The sequence below is a fragment of the Oncorhynchus mykiss genome, chromosome 13 (assembly GCF_013265735.2).
Source record: "Oncorhynchus mykiss isolate Arlee chromosome 13, USDA_OmykA_1.1, whole genome shotgun sequence".
NCBI classification, from domain to species: domain Eukaryota; kingdom Metazoa; phylum Chordata; class Actinopteri; order Salmoniformes; family Salmonidae; genus Oncorhynchus; species Oncorhynchus mykiss.
In genome coordinates, this window is record NC_048577.1 from 48,146,926 (window position 1) to 48,167,663 (window position 20,738).

At 43.2% G+C, this 20,738-nt stretch overlaps 1 protein-coding gene across 1 annotated transcript; it reads left to right on the forward strand.

Annotated features, from left to right (window-relative positions):
- The first annotated feature begins 1,473 nt into the window (after window positions 1–1,473).
- On the forward strand, window positions 1,474–19,941 carry sstr3 (somatostatin receptor 3). Its single transcript, XM_021558369.2, has 2 exons — window positions 1,474–1,741; window positions 18,283–19,941. The coding sequence occupies exon 2, from the start codon at window positions 18,374–18,376 to the stop codon at window positions 19,817–19,819; it is 1,446 nt and encodes a 481-aa protein (XP_021414044.1). The 5' UTR covers window positions 1,474–1,741; window positions 18,283–18,373; the 3' UTR covers window positions 19,820–19,941.
- The last annotated feature ends 797 nt before the right edge of the window (window positions 19,942–20,738 follow it).

The following is a 20,738-nucleotide window of genomic DNA, read 5'->3' on the forward strand; positions in this document are numbered from 1 at the left end:
ATAGAAAACAGAAAATAAGTCCTCCTGGGTCTAGAATTCTGTTTCTATAAAGTACACACCTACACACAGCTCACTACTCCATTTCATACCTTATTTGTCAATGCCATCGCAGGCAGAGTAACAATTGAGCCATTTCTTACACAACACCTCCCACGCAACCACAACTTCCATGGTCCTGAGAACACTGAGCAGCTTGCTTTGGATCATCTCCTCATGCACAGAATGTCAATCAATCTTTTGAGTGAAAAAATCTAATTAGGACACATGATGTGTAACTGAGGATGCAGTGTCCTCAGCAGACATTTGGGCTCTGGGAGAAGAGATGGGGAACACAGGAAGTGGTGACGTGTGCAGTAACTCTGGTTTGGTTGCTTCGGTTTTTAATTTACCTGCTTAGCTCCTCCAATGGGCTAGAAGGGACTGCTGGTTTATCATTTGCAACCAGAATTTTCTCTAATGATGGAGGCAGGAGAGAAATGGGTAACCTTTCAGGCAGTGTGGGGAGGTCTCTCCCTGTCGCAATATCTCTGTAATGTACAGAGGTCTGCTGCCACTGGGGATATGCATCAGGGAGGGAATCCCCCCAATTAACTGACTGACCACTCTTAATGGCTGATGGACAGGGACGGACTGGGAACAGAAATCGTCCCAGACATTTAGAACATATTGGCTTGTTTTGTTCTTTGAGGCCCCCACACCAGCCCATTTTTTCCCCTTGAGGTCCCCATTATAAGCCAAGTAATGACCATTTTGTGCAAAAAAACACCATTTAGAGAGGCTCAAAGGGCTCTCTGCCGATGGAGCTATTCTTAAGCCTGCAGTCTCGGCCAAATGTTCCTGGTTTCTGACTTCCATTATAGTGGCTCTTCACAGATATGTACAGCCGCTGAGTGGATTCCTGGTGAAGATAGAGTGATTTGCCTGAGAGAGAGCACTGGAATTGTCCGTATGACAGCAAACTAACAGAAGAGAAGCAGATATAGATTTGTTTCTAAATGCCAGCATTAGCGTCTCTGTTTTAACTGGTGGTCTTGTCAAACATATTCTCTGTATAGGAGGAAGATATTTGTGGTCCAATAGGTTCTATTGTGCCATTATAAACCAATACTTCAGATATCAGATATTCTCATGCTATAAACGTATGTGACTGATTAATGTGCTGGAACATTTATCCTGAACTCCCTTGGAGAAAAGATCGCCACACCTTCTACGTTAACAATAGCATACTTCGGTTATTATCAAGAGGGCATACACCAGGCTACAGATTAAGTGGGCAGAGTCTGGCGGAGTGCAATGTCCAAGTGACTCCAGATGTCATTCAAAGAGTAGAATCCCCAAAGCACCCCATCTCTCTCTCTCACACACACACACACACAAACACACAGTAATTTATTTCAACACCTCCTACTTTTCTCCCTGGGGCGCCTGCGAGCAGAAGACCCGTTACCTAGTTACAAGCGAGTGATGGTGCAAGGAGTAGCCTAATGTAATGTTGGTGGCGTTCAGTGCAGGCTACCTCTCGGACTGTGAACAGTCAGGTGGAAGTGCGCGTAAAATAAAGTTCATTCCGTTTTTATTTATTTATTTTATATCGGACACAGTAAAGAAAAACAATTGTGTACCCTATTATTTGCAAGTAACATTTTTGGGGGTAATTTCTCAAGAGAAAGCGCAACTTCACCATTATTTAATCACCCAGCTGTGGATACTTACCGAAAAAACGTGTTTGCAAAAGTGAAGGGTAAGAATTGTTTTTTTATGGTTTTTGTTTAGTCTATTTCTAGAGCAATATACACTGAGTGTACAAAACATATAAGAACACCTGCTGTTTCCATGACACAGAATGACCAGGTGAATCCAGGTGAAAGCTATGATCCCTTATTAATGTCACTTGTTAAATCCACTTCAATCAGTGTAGATGAAGGGGAGGAGACAGGTTAAAGAAGGATTTTTAATCCTTGAGACAATTGAGACATGGATTGTGTATGTGTACCATTCCAAGGGTGAATGGGCAAGAAGTAAGATTTAAGTGCCTTTGAACACAACCTGGTCTCAGAGCATTTCTTATTATTCTGTTTGTAAAGCCAAGACACATCATTTAGTATAATATGTTACGTTTGGTATGGTATGTATTAATTTGTGTATTTCCATCACCCATTTTGTATGATATGTTATGAAATATGATTTATATTATATGTTACGAATTTGCCAAACGTACAATATGTTACGAATTTGCATAACATATGATCTGTTATAAATTCTAGCTAGGTGGCTAACAATAGCTAGCTCGCTAACATTGGCTAGTTTAGGGGTTATGGTTAAGGTTAGGGTTAAGTTCAGGAGTTAGGTTAAAGGGTTAAAGTTTGATTTAAGGGAAGGGTTGGTTAAAATGGTTAAGCTTAGGGTTAGGTCGAAGGGTTAGCTAAAAGGTTTAAGGTTAGGGTAAGGGTTAGCTAACATGCTAGGTAGTTGAAAGTAGATAAAAACTAGTAAGTAAGTTGAAAAGTTGCAAATTAGCTAAAATGCTGAAGTTGTGATGAGATTCGAACTCGCACCCTTTGGGTTGCTAGACGCGTGCTGTTCATCACGGTGTCTCGCCAACATTCCCTAGGTGTAAAATACAGAGGCAAGGTGTTCTTGCAGACCATGCCCACTCCAAACGCCCCTCACCCCCCTGCTCACCTCCTCCCACCAGCCAAAAAAGAAAAAATATATATATATATTTTTTTTTTACTTCTTCAGTTTTGATAAGAAAGAAGCTGGGGGCTGATGTCTGCTGGAGATTGATGGACAAGCAGATGGACAGAGCACAGAGTTGAGTCAATCTGAGGAGGTTTTTAGCACTCAGTCGGAGCGATTGGTGGAAAATCTGGGACAGAGGGCCCGGGGGCGATCAAAAGGAAAAAAACTAGAGCTCAGTTAAAGTTAAAGATCATAGGAGAGCAGACTCACCAATGAGGATGATGAGTTCCATCTGTCTGTCTGTAGCTCTGCGGGGACAGTATGTGAGTCAGCAAGCCCTGAAGAGCTATACCCCGTAGAAAAACACCCACAGGATTAGGTTAAAAATAATAACAAAAACAATGAAATTATAGACATGCTGGATCATCACTCTTTAATTTATTTATATGTGGGTAGGACCTTGCTCAGATGGAAAATCTGGGATCCCAGCAGCTTTCCCACACATACACACACACACACACACACACACACACACACACACACACACACACACACACACTTCCCCACTCATTGAATCTGGCACCTCCCACACACATGCACACTCAGTATGTGTGGTCATGTGGCATTTACAGTCCATACAGAACAAACATGCAATGTTAGGAACTTCTGTAGAAGGTCCAATGATGTTTGTTGTAATTAGAAAACAATGAATGGCTTTTATTAAGACATTAAGACATTGAGACTACAGTGTTAGAAAAAAAGGGTTCCAAAGGGGTTCCTTGGCTGTCCCCATAGGAGAACCATTTTCAGTTCCAGGTAGAACTGTATTTTGTTCAAGGTAGAACTCTTTTGGTTTCCATGGAAAGTGTTCTACATGTAACCCAAAAGGGTTGTGCCTGGAACCAAAAAGGGTTCATCAAAGGATTCTCCTATGGGGACAGCCGAAGAACCCTTGTAGGTTCTAGATAGCATCTTTTTTCTAAGAGTGTATATTATGAGTTGTCAGTAGAGCAGTGTCATAGTTCTGTGACTGTTGGGATGGGATTTTTAGATGAAGGCAGAAATATGGAAGCAGATAAGGTATGTAAACATCTTTGCATTGCAATGACATTGACCTTGGTTCTCACGTGGTCCTGTTTGCATTCAACACTGAAGGAGACTGATTCGAATGGTGTGTCCAAGCCATACATGGTGGTTATGTACAGATGTAGGATCTTCATTTGAGCCAGTTTGCTACAGCAGGAAAGTAATCCTGCAGCAAAAAGAAATGTGGATTATCATGTGGATTATAGTTCATGGACATTTTTATATGGGTTGATTGATATATTTGTCATAGGGAAAATGAAGTTTGAAGTTTCAAAGTGGAAATTACAAAATGCAAAAAAGTATTTTTAAACCTAAAATACACTACTACAAGTAAAACATTTCCTGCATTGCAGTTCTCCTGCAACAGGGTGATCAAATTAAGATCCTACAACTGTATGATGGTACTCGACTTTGACCCATGCCTTTGGCTGCATATTACTCAGTTACTAACATGGCACTGAATCTGTAGGGCACGTGCCAACTGATTTGAATATGATATGAATGTTTAGTTTAGATTTTTGTTAGGTTTCTGTAGTTTTGCATGTTGTTTAGCATATCTGTTCATTATTTCATAAGAATATGTGAGATAGCCTGGTCCCATGCTCTTTGTGCTGTAGCCACCTAACATTTGGCATGACAACAAGAGAGGAGTTGGCTCAAGCACAAACAGACTGGAAAACCAGGTTATGTGAGGGGTGTTGTGGGCGGAGTTGACCCTGTCTGAAGGAATGGATTTATTGGCTATCTAAGTAGTGTTTCCCATACCGACTAATTAACTGCTTGGCCCATACAGGTAAAACAAGGCTTTTATCAAGAGGCCTGTCTGCTAGCACTGTGTTTGGTTTACAGGTTATCTTTGCCAAAAACTATCTAGACAACTTGTCACAACAGCTATGCTTTACCTCACAAGTGTGATAATTGATTTATTCGTCTTTGATGTAATATATTTTACAGTAAAAACAGATTAAGTACCAAAACGTAAACCTAGTACTATATGTTAGGAGTAATGCAAGTGCTAGTTGGATTAGTTAGTGTGCTGTGATCACCCATCTGTCAGGAGAATCTTTTGGCCAATTTGTGCTTGAATGCTTTCTGATTGGTAAAAATGGTTAGCTGTATGCTAAATTTCAGGGACACTGAAGTCTTTCTGTACTGATAGATACATTATTGTGTTCAGTTCCTTTATTTCCTCAAACAATATGGCCTCTAAATCATCAGCTTTTATTGATTCTGACAGTGGCACAACATGAAAAAACAAGATTGATATTTATGAGGCAAGAATCTTTGAGATTGCTTTCCGTTTGAAGGGGAAGATTAGATTGGGTAAAAAAAAATGGGACTGATACTTAATTAAAAACTGAATGGCCCAAGCTGTGACCCCCTAGAGGGTCACAGCTTGCGAAAAGCGTTATCTGTAAATGCCAGCAGGCAAAAATAACAGAAAATAACAGTTCAAGGAAGCAGTGATTATACCTCCCAGGTAGCAAAGGAGGGTGTTCTACATCTAGTCATCCAGTTAGTGGGACCAAATAACAGCTGAGAATCTTCATTCCCATGGACAGCTATTATCACCACTTTATCTGAGATTCTTAGAAATAGCCTGGCTAGTCTAGTGTTCGGCAGCCATATAACAAAGGATTATATGCTTCTGGTTCAACTGCAAGTTACCCAAGTTGATGATCACTTGTGATTTATCAGGCCTTTGTTAATGACTGCAGTTATGAAGCTTATGAAATATGTAACTGAAATTATTCAAGCAAGTTCATGCATTAAAATGTATTCTGGAGATACTCAGTTTTTTATTTTTTTAATCTTATATGTCCCTTAATTGTGTACTTCTTTTTCCGTTGCTTGTTTTACCTTCTTTCTAGCCATTGGTGGAGCGTCAGGTACTATCTACAAATGTGGTCAGCTTTTGGGGAGTGACAAGTCATTTATGAAGCATTTATAAAAGTAGCTATATATAGTGCACACTTTAGATTAGGAGCTGCAAAATGTTTGATTAATAATTAATAAATGGTTTCTAAGCAACTACATTAATCGTCATCTGAGGTATTAATAAGTGCATGTAGACCTACTCACATTTATAAATGCACTCATTAAGAATTCCTAAATATCCCATTCATGATATACAGTGCCTTCAGAAAGTATTCATACCCCTTGACTTATTCCACATTTATATGTGTTACAGCCTGAATTCAAAATGGACTAAATTGATATTTTTTCTCACCCATCTACACACAATACACCATAAAGACAAAGTGAAAACCTGCTTTTTGAAATATTAGCAAATCTATTGAAAATGAAATACAGAAATATTCTTATTTACTAGACTGTTCACACCCCTGAGTCAATACTTTATAGAAGCACCTTTGGCAGAGATTACAGCTGTGAGTCTTTCTGGGTAAATCTCTAAGAGCTTTCCACGCCTTGAATGTGAAACATTTGCCTTTTATTCAGGACAAAAAGTGAATTGCTTTGCCACGTTTTGCAGTATTACTTCAGCGCCTTGTTACAAACAGGATGTATGTTTTGTAATTTTTCTTATTCCGTACCGGCTTTCTTCTTTTCACTCTGTCAGTTAGGATAGTATTGTGGATTAACTTCAATGTTGTTCATCCATCCTCAGTTTTCTTCTATCACAGCCATTAAACTCTGTACCTGTTTTAAAGTCACCATTGGCCTCATGGTGAAATCTCTGGGCGGTTTCCTTCCTCTCCGGAAACTGAGTTAGGACGTGACTGGGTGTATTGATACACTATCCAAAGTGTAATTAATAACTTCACCATGCACAAAGGGATATTCAATATATGCCCCCCTCCATCTATCACTACACTGCTCGACTGAAGGACCTTACCAGTGGCTTCCCTAAAAAATGTACCTAGAAAAAAACATAAAATAACTTATCTTTCGTCTCTCTGTGTTTCATCATTTTCCTTTAATTCGCAAGAGGCTGAATATCTTTCACCGGAGAAAGCATCTTAGCAAGTGAAACAGCGCCCCTCTGTCTCTATGCCTATGTGTAGGCCATCTATCCGATTATGTCTGGTCAAAAAGTGTATGACATTGTTGCCTCCAGTAGCGTTGAATGGAAAGGAAGACATAATTTGGCCTCCCTTGATAAAAAAAGTATAAAATAATAGCCAATCAGCGTAGAGCTAAACTGAGTGAGCGCAACTGTGAATGGTCCTGGCACACCAAAACAAAGTGTCAAGAGAAGCCAATTTGAATTTGGCTTCAATCAAATCACATCGAGATCAGTACATCATTATCAGAAACAACTTGAATTGTTGCATCTCATTGTGTTGTTGTCCTCCGGTGGCTAGCTAGCGAGCTAAAATTGTCCCTTTCCTACATTAGCCATGGATGGAGATAGGGATTTGGACTTGTAGTTTAACCTAAATCTCCATACTGGCCAATGATTATAACAGAGATTCTGATCCAATCATAAATTCATGCATTGTGCCCCCAGCCTGTGAGGATGGAAGCTCAATATGTAGCTAGATGTAGAAGGTTAATGTTAACTTGCTAACATGGTTCATGAAAGGAAGTTAGGCTAGCGAGCAAGCATTTTAGCCAGGTAACCTAGGACATAGACGTTTCGTCAACATGAAAGAGAGGAGGATAGCATTGGCATTTCTCTACAAGTAGGGTGAATCAACACACACACATAAATCAGAACCATGGACAGCCACATCATATTTAGGTTACATTGATTGGATTAAATCATTTTTGGTATCCTTTAGTTGTCACAATATACAATATGCTTTGTGGACTTCACCGGACAGAGGTTGCTCTCTGGTTTTGTGATGAAACAAAAGTTGGGTTGAATTTATTCTGCCACTGTGTCCTCTTATTGTCTAGGTCTTAGGCCTATATATCACGGCCGCAAGGCATACTGTATGAACTAACAGGTTATAGAGCAAACAACACAATTATCACAACACACATCCCCAATGATTTTACCCACCCACTGCTACTGGACCTTAGAGATGATTGTATGTGTGGGGTAGAGAGATGCGGTAGTCATTCAAAAATCATGGTAAACACTATTATTGTACACAGAGTGAGTCCATGCAATTTATTTTAAGCGCATGTTTACTCCTGAACGTATTTAGGCTTGCCATAACAAAGGGGTTGAATATATTTTGACTGAAGACATTTCAGCTTTTCATTTGTAATTAATTTGTAAAAATGTCTAAAAACATAATTCCACTTTAACATTATGGGGTATTGTGTGTAGGACAGTGAAAAGAAATCTCAATTGAATCCATTTTTAATTCAGGCTGTAACACAACAAAATGTGGAAAAGGTCAAGGGGTGTGAATACTTTCTGAAGGCACTATATATAAATACATGTATAAATATCAAACCATTAGTCAGCCATTAACAAATGCCTTATAAATCATCTTATGAGTTGATAATACTTTCTTTATAACTGTTTTACAAGTACAATAGTAGAACATTATTAATCATTTACAAATTGTGAATATACATTACTCTTTAGAGATTGCTTGTTGACATTTACAAATGTAGGAACAATGATTAATAAATGGTAAGTAAACTATTTTTAAACTGTTTATAAATGATTAATTAAGGGATCATTATCTCTATGAACTTCATGTTGTATCCATTATCTCAGATGGGCAAAGAGGAGAAATGACAGAAAGTGTTCAGCATTGAGTCAAGGCCCTCGACCAATCGAAGAGCATCAAAATAGACTGGCATCAAAGGCTGTGACACCTGTTTCAAAGAGCATGACGAAGCCAAGAGCAGGACTGGGTGGCAGTTGTCAAAAAAGATTGGATTGCTGTTGTTTTTTGTTGTTATTGTCGTCCCATTTATATCATGCCCAAGAAAACGAGAGCACTCCCTGTCCCTCAATAACCTTGCCATAGCAACATATCCTCATGACAGTGAAATGAAAGCGCCTATAGAAACATTTTTAAAAAATACACTCTGTTGCCAGTTTATTAGGTACACCACCCCATTCACTAAAATGGTTCGCTCCTACAGACAGTGAGTCACGTGGCCATGGCTTGCTATATAAACCATGCAGACAGGCATTGAGGCATTCAGTTACTGTTCGATTGAACGTTAGAATGGTGTGAGTGATCTAAGCAACTTTGAGCGTGGTATCATTCCAAGATGGCGTAGCAGTCAGGCGTCTTTGTCTTCGTACTGTCGTGTATGCAACTGTATGCAACTGTTCAGGGACGTCAGGAACCAATACACGCCGTCAGTCAGGAAAGCAAAGGCCAGCTTCTTCAGGCAGAAATTTGCATCCTGTAGCTCTAACTCCAAAAAGTTCTGGGACACTGTAAAGTCCATGGAGAACAAGAGCACCTCCTCCCAGCTGCCCACTGCACTGAGGCTAGGTAACACGGTCACCACCGATAAATCCATGATTATCGAAAACTTCAACAAGCATTTCTCAACGGCTGGCCATGCCTTCCTCCTGGCTACTCCAACATCGGCCAACCCCCCCCCCCCCCCCCCCCCCCCCCCCCCCCCGGCCGCAGCTACTCGCCCAAGCCTCTCTAGGTTCTCCTTTACCCAAATCCAGATAGCAGATGTTCTGAAAGAGCTGCAAAACCTGGACCCGTACAAATCAGCTTGGCTTGACAATCTGGACCCTCTATTTCTGAAACTATCCCCCGCCATTGTTGCAACCCCTATTACCAAAAAGCTGCCGCAGTCATCCCCCTCTTCAAAGGGGGAGACACCCTGGACCCAAACTGTTACAGACCTATATCCATCCTGCCCTGCCTATCTAAGGTCTTCGAAAGCCAAGTCAACAAACAGGTCACTGACCATCTCGAATCCCACCGTACCCTCTCCGCTGTGCAATCTGGCTCAAGGTACTAAACGATATCATAACCGCCATCGATAAAAGACAGTACTGTGCAGCCGTCTTCATCGACCTGGCCAAGGCTTTCAACTCTGTCAATCACCATATTCTTATCGGCAGACTCAGTAGCCTCGCTTTTTCTAATGACTGCCTTGCCTGGTTCACCAACTACTTTGCAGACAGAGTTCAGTGTGTCAAATCGAAGGGCATGTTGTCCGGTCCTCTGGTAGTCTCTATGGGGGTGCCACAGGGTTCAATTCTCGGGCTGACTCTTTTCTCTGCATATATCAATGATGTTGCTCTTGCTGTGGGCGATTCCCTGATCCACCTCTTTGCAGACGACACCATTCTGTATACTTCCGGCCCTTCCTTGGACACTGTGCTATCTAACCTCCAAACGAGCTTCAATGCCATGCAACACTCCTTCCGTGGCCTCCAACTGCTCTTAAACGCTAGTACAACCAAATGCATGCTTTTCAACCGTTCGCTGCCTGCACCGGCATGCCCGACTAGCATCACCACCCTGGATGGTTCCGACCTAGAATATGTGGACATCTATAAGTACCTAGGTGTCTGGCTAGACTGTAAACTCTCCTTCCAGACTCATATCAAACATCTCCAATCTAAAATCAAATCTAGAGTCGGCTTTCTATTCCGCAACAAAGCCTCCTTCACTCACGCCGCCAAACTTACCCTAGTAAAACTGACTATCCTACCGATCCTCGAATTCGGCGATGTCATCTACAAAATAGCTTCCATTACTCTGCAAACTGGATGCAGTTTATCACAGTGCCATCCGTTTTGTTACTTAAGCACCTTATACCACCCACCACTGCGACCTGTATGCTCTAGTCAGCTGGCCCTAGCTACATATTCGTCACCAGACCCACTGGCTCCAGGTCATCTACAAGTCCATGCTCGGTAAAGCTCCGCCTTATCTCAGTTCACTGGTCACGATGGCAACACCCACCCGTAGCACGCGCTCCAGCAGGTGTATCTCACTGATCATCCCTAAAGCCAACACCTAATTCGGCCGCCTTTCGTTCCAGTTCTCTGCTGCCTGTGATTGGAACTAATTGCAAAAATCGCTGAAGTTGGAGACTTTTATCTCCCTCACCAACTTCAAACATCTGCTATCTGAGCAGCTAACCGATCGCTGCAGCTGTACATAGTCTATCGGTAAATACCCCACCCAATTTTACCTACCTCATCCCCATACTGTTTATATTTATTTACTTTTCTGCTCTTTTGCACACCAGTATCTCTACCTGTACATGACCATCTGATCATTTATCACTCCAGTGTTAATCTGCAAAATTATAATTATTCGCCTACCTCCTCATGCCTTTTGCACACAATGTATATAGACTCTCTTTTTTTTCTACTGTGTTATTGACTTGTTAATTGTTTACTCCATGTGTAACTCTGTGTTGTCTGTTCACACTGCTATGCTTTATCTTGGCCAGTTCGCAGTTGTAAATGAGAACTTGTTCTCAACTAGCCTACCTGGTTAAATAAAGGTGACTTTTTTTTTTTTAAAGTGTCACGTGTATATATATATTTTTCCTTCGCATTTTCTTTGAATATATTTAGTATATATTTTAAAAAGATTTTTTAACCTCAACTCCAACATACTCTCCTACAACCCGCCTCACCCAATGTGGTATGCATCTGCTATTTTCTTTACTTTAGAACCAGAACCCCCAACAGAAGCCACTGCTAGCGGTCATCAGCTAACTTTTAGCCAGTCTGCACAGCTCCTGCCAGTCTGCACAGCGTGATTCAACCCAGAGCATACCGAACCCTTTTACCCACATCTCCGGATTCCTACCACAAGCTCTGAACCTTTTCACCTGGATCATCGCAGCTAGCTAGCTGCTATCCGAGTGGCTACTCCCGGCTAACGTCTTTGTCCCAAAGCAAGCACCAATTAGCCTGGAGCTCGCCTATGCTGGCCCCATCTCCCGGCTAGCTGAAGAGGTCCATCAGCCACTCCCCGCCGATCCTTCGCGACTGGTCTACCGACGTAATCCGCCCGAGGGGTTTTCAACAGGCTCCTCCGTCGCCACGTCCCCTGAATGCCCATCTGCTAGCCTGCTATCGGCGGCCCGCTAACTGTCTAGAGCATATCGGACTGTTAGCTGAAGAGGCCCATCAGCCAATTTTCTTGGGCTACAATACCTATTTTGCCAATTGACCCTTTAACCACACGGAGCCCTGCCAATCCATCATGACTGGTCTACAACTGGGGCTACAACTGACTCTTCCCGTCGCGACGTCCCCTTAAGGCCCTTCTGCTAGCCTGCTAGCCCCGGCTAGCTGTCTGAATCGCCGTGTCTCCAGCCCGCCTAGCTCCATGATCACTCGGCTACGCATGACTCTCCCTATTGTCAATATGCCTTGTCCATTGCTGTTTTGGTTATTGTCTTATTTCACTGTAGAGCCTCCAGCCCTGCTCAATATGCCTTGCTAACCCTTTTGTTCCACCTCCCACACACGAGGTGACCTCACCTGGTTTAAATGGTGTCTCTGGAGACAATACCTCTCTCATCGTCACTCAATGCCTAGGTTTACCTCCACTGTATTCGCATCCTACCATACCCTTGTCTGTACATTATCCCTTGAGTCTATTCTTCCGTGCCAAGAAACCTGCTCCTTTACTCTCTGTTCCGAATGCACTAGACTACCAGTTTTTATAGCCTTTAGCCGTACCCTCATCCTACTCCTCCTCTGTTCCTCTGGTAATGTAGAGGTTAATCCACTCCCTGCAGTTCCTAGCTCCACTCCCATTACCCAGGCGCTCTCATTTGTTGACTTCTATTACCGTAAAAGCCTTGGTTTCATGCATGTTAACATTAGAAGCCTCATCCCTAAGTTTGTATTATTCACTGCTTTAGCACACTCTGAATCCTAGCCATGTCTGAATCCTGGCTTAGGAAGGCCACCAAAAACCCTGGTATTTCCATTCTTAACTATAACATTTTCCGACAAGATAGAACTGCCAAAGGGGGCGGAGTTGCAATCTACTGCAGAGATAGCCTGCAGAGTTCTGTCATACTATCCAGGTCTGTGCCCAAACAATTGGAGCTTCTACTTTTAAAAATCCACCTTTCCAGAAACAAGTCTCTCACAGTTGCCGTTTGCTATAGACCACCTTCTGTCCCCAGCTGTGCCCTGGACACCAATTGATTGCCCCCTATCTATCGTCAAATGGTACTGTTAGGTGACCTAAACCTAAACTTTCTCAAATGACTGCCTCGCCTGGTTCACCAACTACTTCTCAGACCAAGTTCAGTGTATCAAATCGGAGGGCCTGTTGTCCGGACCTCTGGCAGTCTCTATGGGGGTACCAGAGGGTTCAATTATTGGGCCGACTCTTTTCTCTGTATACATCAATGGTGTCGCTCTTGCTGCTGGTGATTCTCTGATTCACCTCCACGCAGACGACACCATTCTGTATACTTCAGACCTTTCTTTGGACACTGTGTGAACTAACCTCCAGATGAGCTTCAATGCCATACAACTCTCCTTCCGTGGCCTCCAACTGCTCTTAAATGCAAGTAAAACTAAATGCATGCTCTTTAACCGATCACTGCCTGCTCCTGCCTGCCCATCCAGCATCACTACTCTGGACGGTTCTGACTTAGAATATGTGGACAACTACAAATACATTGGTGTCAAATACATACTGTACATGGTTAGACTGTAAACTCTCCTTCCAGACTCACAATCCAAAACTAAATCTAGAATCGGCTTCCTATTTCACAACAAAGCATCCTTCACTCATGCTGCCAAACATACCCTCGTAACTGACTATCCTACCGATCCTTGACTTTAGCGATGTCATTTACAAAATAGCCTCCAACACTTTACTCAGCAAATTGGATGCAGTCTATCACAGTGCCATCCATTTTGTCACCAAATCCCCATAAACTACCCACCACTGCGACCTGTATGCTCTCGTTGGCTGGCCCTCGCTTCATATTCGTCGCCAAACCCACTTGCCCCAGGTCATATATAAGTCTTTGCTAGGTAAAGCCCTGCCTTATCTCAGCTCACTGGTCACCATAGCAGCCCCCACCCATAGCACGCGCTCCAGCAGGTATATTTCACTGGTCACCCCCAAAGCCAATTCCTACTTTGGCCGCCTTTCCTTCCAGTTCCTGTTGGAACGAATTGCAAAAATCACTGAAGCTGGAGACTCATATCTCCCTCTCTAACTTTAAGCACCAGCTGTCAGAGCAGATCACAGATCATTGCACCTGTACATAGCCCATCTGTAAATAGCCCATCCAACTACCTCATCCCCATAGTGTTATTTTTTTTTTTGCTCCTTTGCACCCCAGTATTTCTACTTGCCCATTCATCTTCTGAACATCTATCACTCCAGTGTTTAATTGCAAAATTGTAATTATTTCGCCACTATGACCTATTTATTGCCTTACCTCCCTCATCTTACCTCATTTGCACACACTGCATATATACTTTTCTATTGTGTTATTGACTGTATGTTTGTTTATTCCATGTGTAACTTCGTGTTATTGTTTGTGTCTCACTACTTTACTTTATCTTGGCCAGGTCGCAGCTGTAAATGAGAACTTGTTCTCAACTGGCCTACCTGGTTAAATAAAGGTGAAATAAAATGTTTAATTAAAGTATGATCGTCGGTGCCAGTTGCGCCAGAATCAGTATCTCAGAAGCAGCCGCCCTCCTGGGATTTTCACGCACGAGAGTGTCTAGGGTTTACAGAGAATGGTGCGACACACAAAAATCATCCAGTCAGCAGCAGTCCTGTGGGCAAAAACAGCACATTGATGACAGGTCAAAGGAGAATGGCAAGCTAACAGACGGGCCACAAACAGGCAAATAACGGTGCAGTACAACAGTGCTGTGTATCTCGAAATGCACATTTTGTCAATCCTTGTCACGGATGGGCTATTACAGCAGACAAACACACCCGGTTCCACACCTATCAGTTAAAAACGAAGCGACTCCAGTGGGCACGCCATCACAAACACTGGACCATTGAGGAGTGGAAAAACATTGCCTGTTCCGACAAATCCCAGGATTTGGTGTAAACAGTATGAGTCCATGGCCTCATCCTACCTGTTGTCAACGGTACATGCTGGTGGCGGTGGTGTGGTATGGTTAATGTTTTCCTGGCACACGTTAGGTCCCTCGATATCAATTGAGCAATGATTCCATGCCCCAAATAATTCAGGCTGTTCTGGAGGCAAAGGGGGGTTAGACCCAGTACTAGATGGGTGTACCGAATAAACCATGTATGATCATATGCATTAGTGATCATCTTTAAGAAGCATGTGTCTTCTGTTCTTCCCCGCTATGGAACACAATTGATCTGGCTAAGAGGGCTGATTATGTGAATCCGGCTCTGAAGTAGTCACTTAGTTTTAATGTCTCTTTTGCCATGGCAGCTCCGCACTGCCGCACTGACTGGCCAGACTCATTCAGAAATATTTGTTTGCTGGACAAATGGCTCCCGAGTGAAAGAGTAAAAAATAATGACATTGATTGAAAGACGTGTGTGGTCTGCATTCATACTATATTCCTGCCTTCCCCATGGTACCCTGACCAGCTCAGAACCCCAATTTGTAAATGTACTAGTCTTTTCTTTTTTAAGGCTGGCCCACAGGTCCAGGTCCTCTGTGCAGAGAAGAGAAATGCTGGAGATAAGAGAGAGTCTTCAGAGAAAAACTGTCCCATCGTGCAAAGACCATTCCACTAACAATATGTTAATAACTGAAGGAAATCAAGGCATTAGTAACAATGTTATGTTCATAACCCAATGATAAAGATAAATGCAATGGCTTCCCTCACTTCTCCATGTGGTGCTGAAGACTTCAGAGCGTGATCTTGTTAGCCCGTCATGTGTGCCCTTGATTTGGTTCTGTTTGATTTATGGCAGCAATCCCAACGCATTCCTTCTGGTGTCTCCGCAGCTCGGGGAAACCAGCACCAATGTTGGAGGATGGTAAATGTATGCACCTCGCATGAAAATAATCAAACCATTTAGAATATAGAAATTGTGCAATGTAGAAAAATGCTCTTAGTCAAAATGAAACATTTAAGAAATATACACTGAGTGTAAAAAACATTAAGAACACCTTCCTAATATTGAGTTGCATCCTTTTGCCCTCCAAACAGCCTAAATTCGCCGGGACATGGACTCTACAAGGTGTCAAAAGTGGATGGATTTCCTTTATGTTGTGGACCATTCTTGATACCCACGGGAAACTGTTGAGCTTAAAAAACCCAGCAGCGTTGAAGTGGATTTAACAAGTGACATCAATAAGGGATCACATATTTCACCTGGATTCACCTGATCAGTCTGTCCTAATGTTTTGTACACTCAGTGTATATACTGTATAATATTTAATTTCAACCCCTAAAACATCTGTTTATCTCTCACGTTCCTTTGCCAGGACATTTTCACAGTTGATCTTTCTTCATGTATCTCCCTCAGATCAGAACCTGATCGTCAGTGAGGTGGAAAGCCTGCTTTGAATCTGCTTCACCTCAGCTTCCAGATTTTGAAGTGATGATAACCTTTTAGTGAACTGAGGAGACAGTCGGAGTGTTTGATGAACCCTATCAATGAGCTCAGCTCACGTCTGTGCTATTATAAGTAGGGTTTAGATTTTCCTGAAAGAAATTCATTAAATTACATTTCCGAAAACAGAGAAAATATTATTATGCATATTTCATGGGACAGAAACGAATAGATTTGAAAAGCATGATAATATACTAAACTGGATTACATTTAACTGTGGTGATAAATATGTTCTAGCCCACTTGGTACAGATGTCCGTTCAACTACTCATTTTTATGTATATTTAGTTGAATTGTCAACAAATGTGAAGTCAACGTGAAATCAACAAAAAATTGCACCATGACGTTGGATTTACGTTAAAAGTTTGGTGAAAAAAAATACAAAATTCCCTTACGTTGATGACTTACGTTGATGACTGACGTTGATGACTTACGTCGATGACTGACGTCGATGACTTACGTCGATGACTTACGTCGATGACTTACGTCGATGACTGACGTCGATGACTGACGTTGATGACTTTTTTGCAAATCCAATCAGTTTTCCACGTTGATTCAACATCATCACATGTATTTATTTTTTATGACATGGAAACAACCTTGATTCAACCAGTTTTTGCCCAGTGGGAAGTCCCTAGAATTCATGTGTATGTGTCCATTTTGTAGTTCAGTACATCCATTGCTGACCAAATACCTCTCTTGTGATGATGGCACCTATGACACAGGACCAAGTACCAAGGGACAAAGGATGACCTGCTTGACCCAGGACATTATGTTAAATCAATACATAATCTTTTTTATAATAAAAAATAATAAAAGTCACATTTTTGCAAGTGATTTAAAACGATATACAATGCTGTTACAGCTTCTTAGCATAAAGAGATGAATCCAGGATCATTCCTATATGTGTTTTCATGGGATCTACACAGTACGAAGGAAGGAGGTAGATAGAGAGAGAAAGCTAGGTGTTCATTTGTTCCAGAACCCCTAGACGTCATCAGTAGTGGATGTTTACCCAGCGTGACATTGCGACTCCACAGCTAGATACAAAAAGGGCCCTCCAAAGCCTTTGAGCTTACCTGAGATTTCTCCTGTCTCACATTAACTGTGCACACATACACCCACTCCATATTTACATTCACACAAGTACATACACACCAATGACAGCATATGTGTTGGCAGAAGAGCTACACACAGTGGTCTGTGGTGCACCAGAGTACCTAGTTACCAATAAAATGTCAATTATTAGCCCCAGCAGTGTCTGTTTGTGGGAACACACTCTGTTTAATTTGTCTGAGGGGTCAATAGCCACAAAGAGAAGCCACACACAGGTGTTGCGATCTGGTCAATTTCTCTCCACGCCCTCACTCCTTGTCTGGCCTTAATTATTTCCTGTCTGACTCATGCTGGGCTGCGCACCTAGTATCCCGTTTGGGTGTCCTTCTTCATCATTTCATACTTATCATTTCATTTAACCTCCACCACCTGCTGCTATTTTTGTTTTGTTTCATCTCCACTCTCATTGTTTCCCCCAGCTCTTCATTTGTCTTGAGACTTGTTTTAACAGCAGCTTTTCACACAGCCAGACACTGACGTCTTCTTCTCTCATGTACCTCATGCTTCTGGGAATTTACCAAACAAGGCTTTCACCTGAATGAAGTGCAAGAACACAATTAAAGCTGTTTGGAAAACCCTCAATGAGGTATTGTCTGGCTACTATTGTGCCTTGGCCCTGAAAGAGCCCATAAGAGGCATAACAGACATATGGGGTGGCAGGGTAGCCTAGTGGTTAGAGTGTTGGACTAGTAACTGGAAGGTTGCAAGTTCAAATCCCCGAGCTGACAAGGTAGAAATCTGTCGTTCTGTCGTTCTGCCCCTGAACAACCCACTGTTCCTAGGCCGTCATTGAAAATAAGAATTTGTTCTTAACTGACTTGCCTAGTTAAATAAAATGTTTTAAAAAAAGACATCAAGTCTGTCACATCCCTTTTAATTTGTGTCTCTCCTTCTCTCCATTGAGCTACAGATTCCTCTCAATAAAAAATGAGATATGAAAGATCTCATTTTAATAAGTCTTTCTGTTCTCTCCACAGGACAGATGGGTGGGAGTTGAGAGAGACAGACAGACATCCCCCTACTCCTCCATCTCTCCTGCCTGGACTTCTGCTCACCGCCCCCTCAGAGATGGCAGAGGACATGTGGGAGAACAGAACAGTCCCCAGCCCTTACCCCCACCTCCCCCTGTCTTTGCTACTATGCAACGACACCCTCCTCAATGACACCCTCCTCAACGACACTCTATTCAACTGTATCAACTCCACCAACATTCCAGAGATGCCATTAGGACCCAGTGTAGCAGGGGTCCTCATCCCACTCATCTACATCATCGTCTGTGTCATCGGCCTTGGCGGGAACAGCCTGGTCATCCACATTGTGCTGCACTACTCCAAGACGGAGTCTGTGACTAACATCTACATCCTGAACCTGGCCATCGCTGATGAGCTCTTCATGCTGGGCCTGCCCTTCCTGGCTGTCCAGAACACCCTCCAGTTTTGGCCCTTTGGCTCCTTTATGTGCCGCCTGGTCATGACCGTGGACTCCATCAACCAGTTCACCTCCATCTTCTGCCTAACTGTCATGAGCATTGACCGCTACCTGGCAGTGGTCCATCCCATACGCTCCTCCAAGTGGCGGCGGCCCCAGGTGGCCAAGGTGGTCAACGGCACAGTATGGGCCATCTCCTTCCTGGTGGTCCTACCTGTGGTAATCTTCGCCAACGTCCACAAGACGGGCGGCACCTGCAATATCTCCTGGCCTCGGCCGGCCGACATTTGGCGGGCGGCTTTTATCATCTACACGTCCACAGTGGGTTTCTTCTGCCCACTCCTCATCATCTGCCTCTGCTACCTGCTCATCGTCTTCAAGATTCGCAGCTCTGGCAAGAAGGTCCATGCCACGTCCACCAAGCGCAGGAAATCGGAGCGCAAGGTGACGCGCATGGTGGTGATCGTGGTGGCCGTGTTTGTCTTCTGCTGGTTGCCCTTCTACGCCCTCAACATCCTCAACCTGCTGGTGTCTCTGCCATCAGAGTACCCGGGCCTCTACTACTTTGTTGTGGTAATGGGCTACGCCAACAGCTGCGCCAACCCCATCGTCTACGGCTTCCTGTCAGAAAACTTTAAGCGGGGCTTCCGCAAGGCCCTGTGTCGCTCCTCACGCAAGGTGGAGAGCCACGACCTGACAGAGCGCCAGCAGCAGCAGGAAGAGAGAGGGAGGGTGCTGAAGCCCCGGGAGAGCTTGAGGAGGGTCGTACGAGATGAGGAGGAGGAAGAGGATGATGACGACAGGGAGGACGTCACAGAGATGACGGAGATCTGTAGGATCGCCCAGAATGGGAACGGACATCCCGAGAGTTCCCTGGCCCTGTTAACACCCAAGGCGCCAGCTCCAGGGGCATCTGAGCATGTTGCATCCCCAGAAAGGAAAGCCAAAGCTGGTGACATTGGTGGGAAAGGCCCAAACTTGGGGCCTCCAGCATCCCTGCATAATGGACACACCAATGGGAGTGTCAAACCACTGCCAGAGGAGCCAGTGGAGAAGAACTCCTCACTGGAGATAAGCTACCTATAATGTAAAATAACTGTCTCTGAAGTCAGTTACCTGATGGAACTTGCATTAATATTTTGTGGTATTCAAGTAATGTCTATTTAAATGTACAGCGCTATACACATATAGAGAAGAGAAGCACTCTGTAAGGCGGGCGGCACCTGCAATATCTCCTGGCCTCAGCCGGCCGACATTTGGCGGGCGGCTTTTATCATCTACACGTCCACAGTGGGTTTCTTCTGCCCACTCCTCATCATCTGCCTCTGCTACCTGCTCATCGTCTTCAAGATCCGCAGCTCTGGCAAGAAGGTCCATGCCACGTCCACCAAGCGTGGAGAGGGAGGGTGGTCATTATTTGAATGCTACATTTCTGATCAACGGGCTGAGAGTGTTTGAACTCTGCACCAAGCCAATGGAATTTGTGTTACAATGACTTGATACTGCCTGTAAAACGGTGTATATACTAGGTTGTTTCTGAAGACATTTGTATCATTTCAATCTGTGTTTATATGTTTTACCACATGATCACTGTATGTACATCATGTCTGTGCCTTTTTCCAAATTTATCTGACATATCTGATTGTAATTGTATTACATTTTTACTGCACAATGTGACAATCAATTTTATATAGATGAATGTAGCGTCACTTTTATATCCTAGTCATTCACCTCGCTACACTTTAGCTGGAGGAACAGAGGACAGAAGAAAAAGAAGGCACCTTGTGTAGCTTCTATCCCATGCCAACAGAATGGCCCTACATGCACAATCAGAGGAGGAAAACAGGTGCCCTGATTGGCATAAAATCAAACGGTGGTTATAGATTTTTGAGGGTTTATTTTGCTTGTGTGTTGTGAGCCGTGGTTGTGTTTGTACTGCTGCAATATGGGGGAAGAAAAGGGCTCTGGAAAGAGTTGGCAACTTGGCATCCGGTGACAGTGTCTC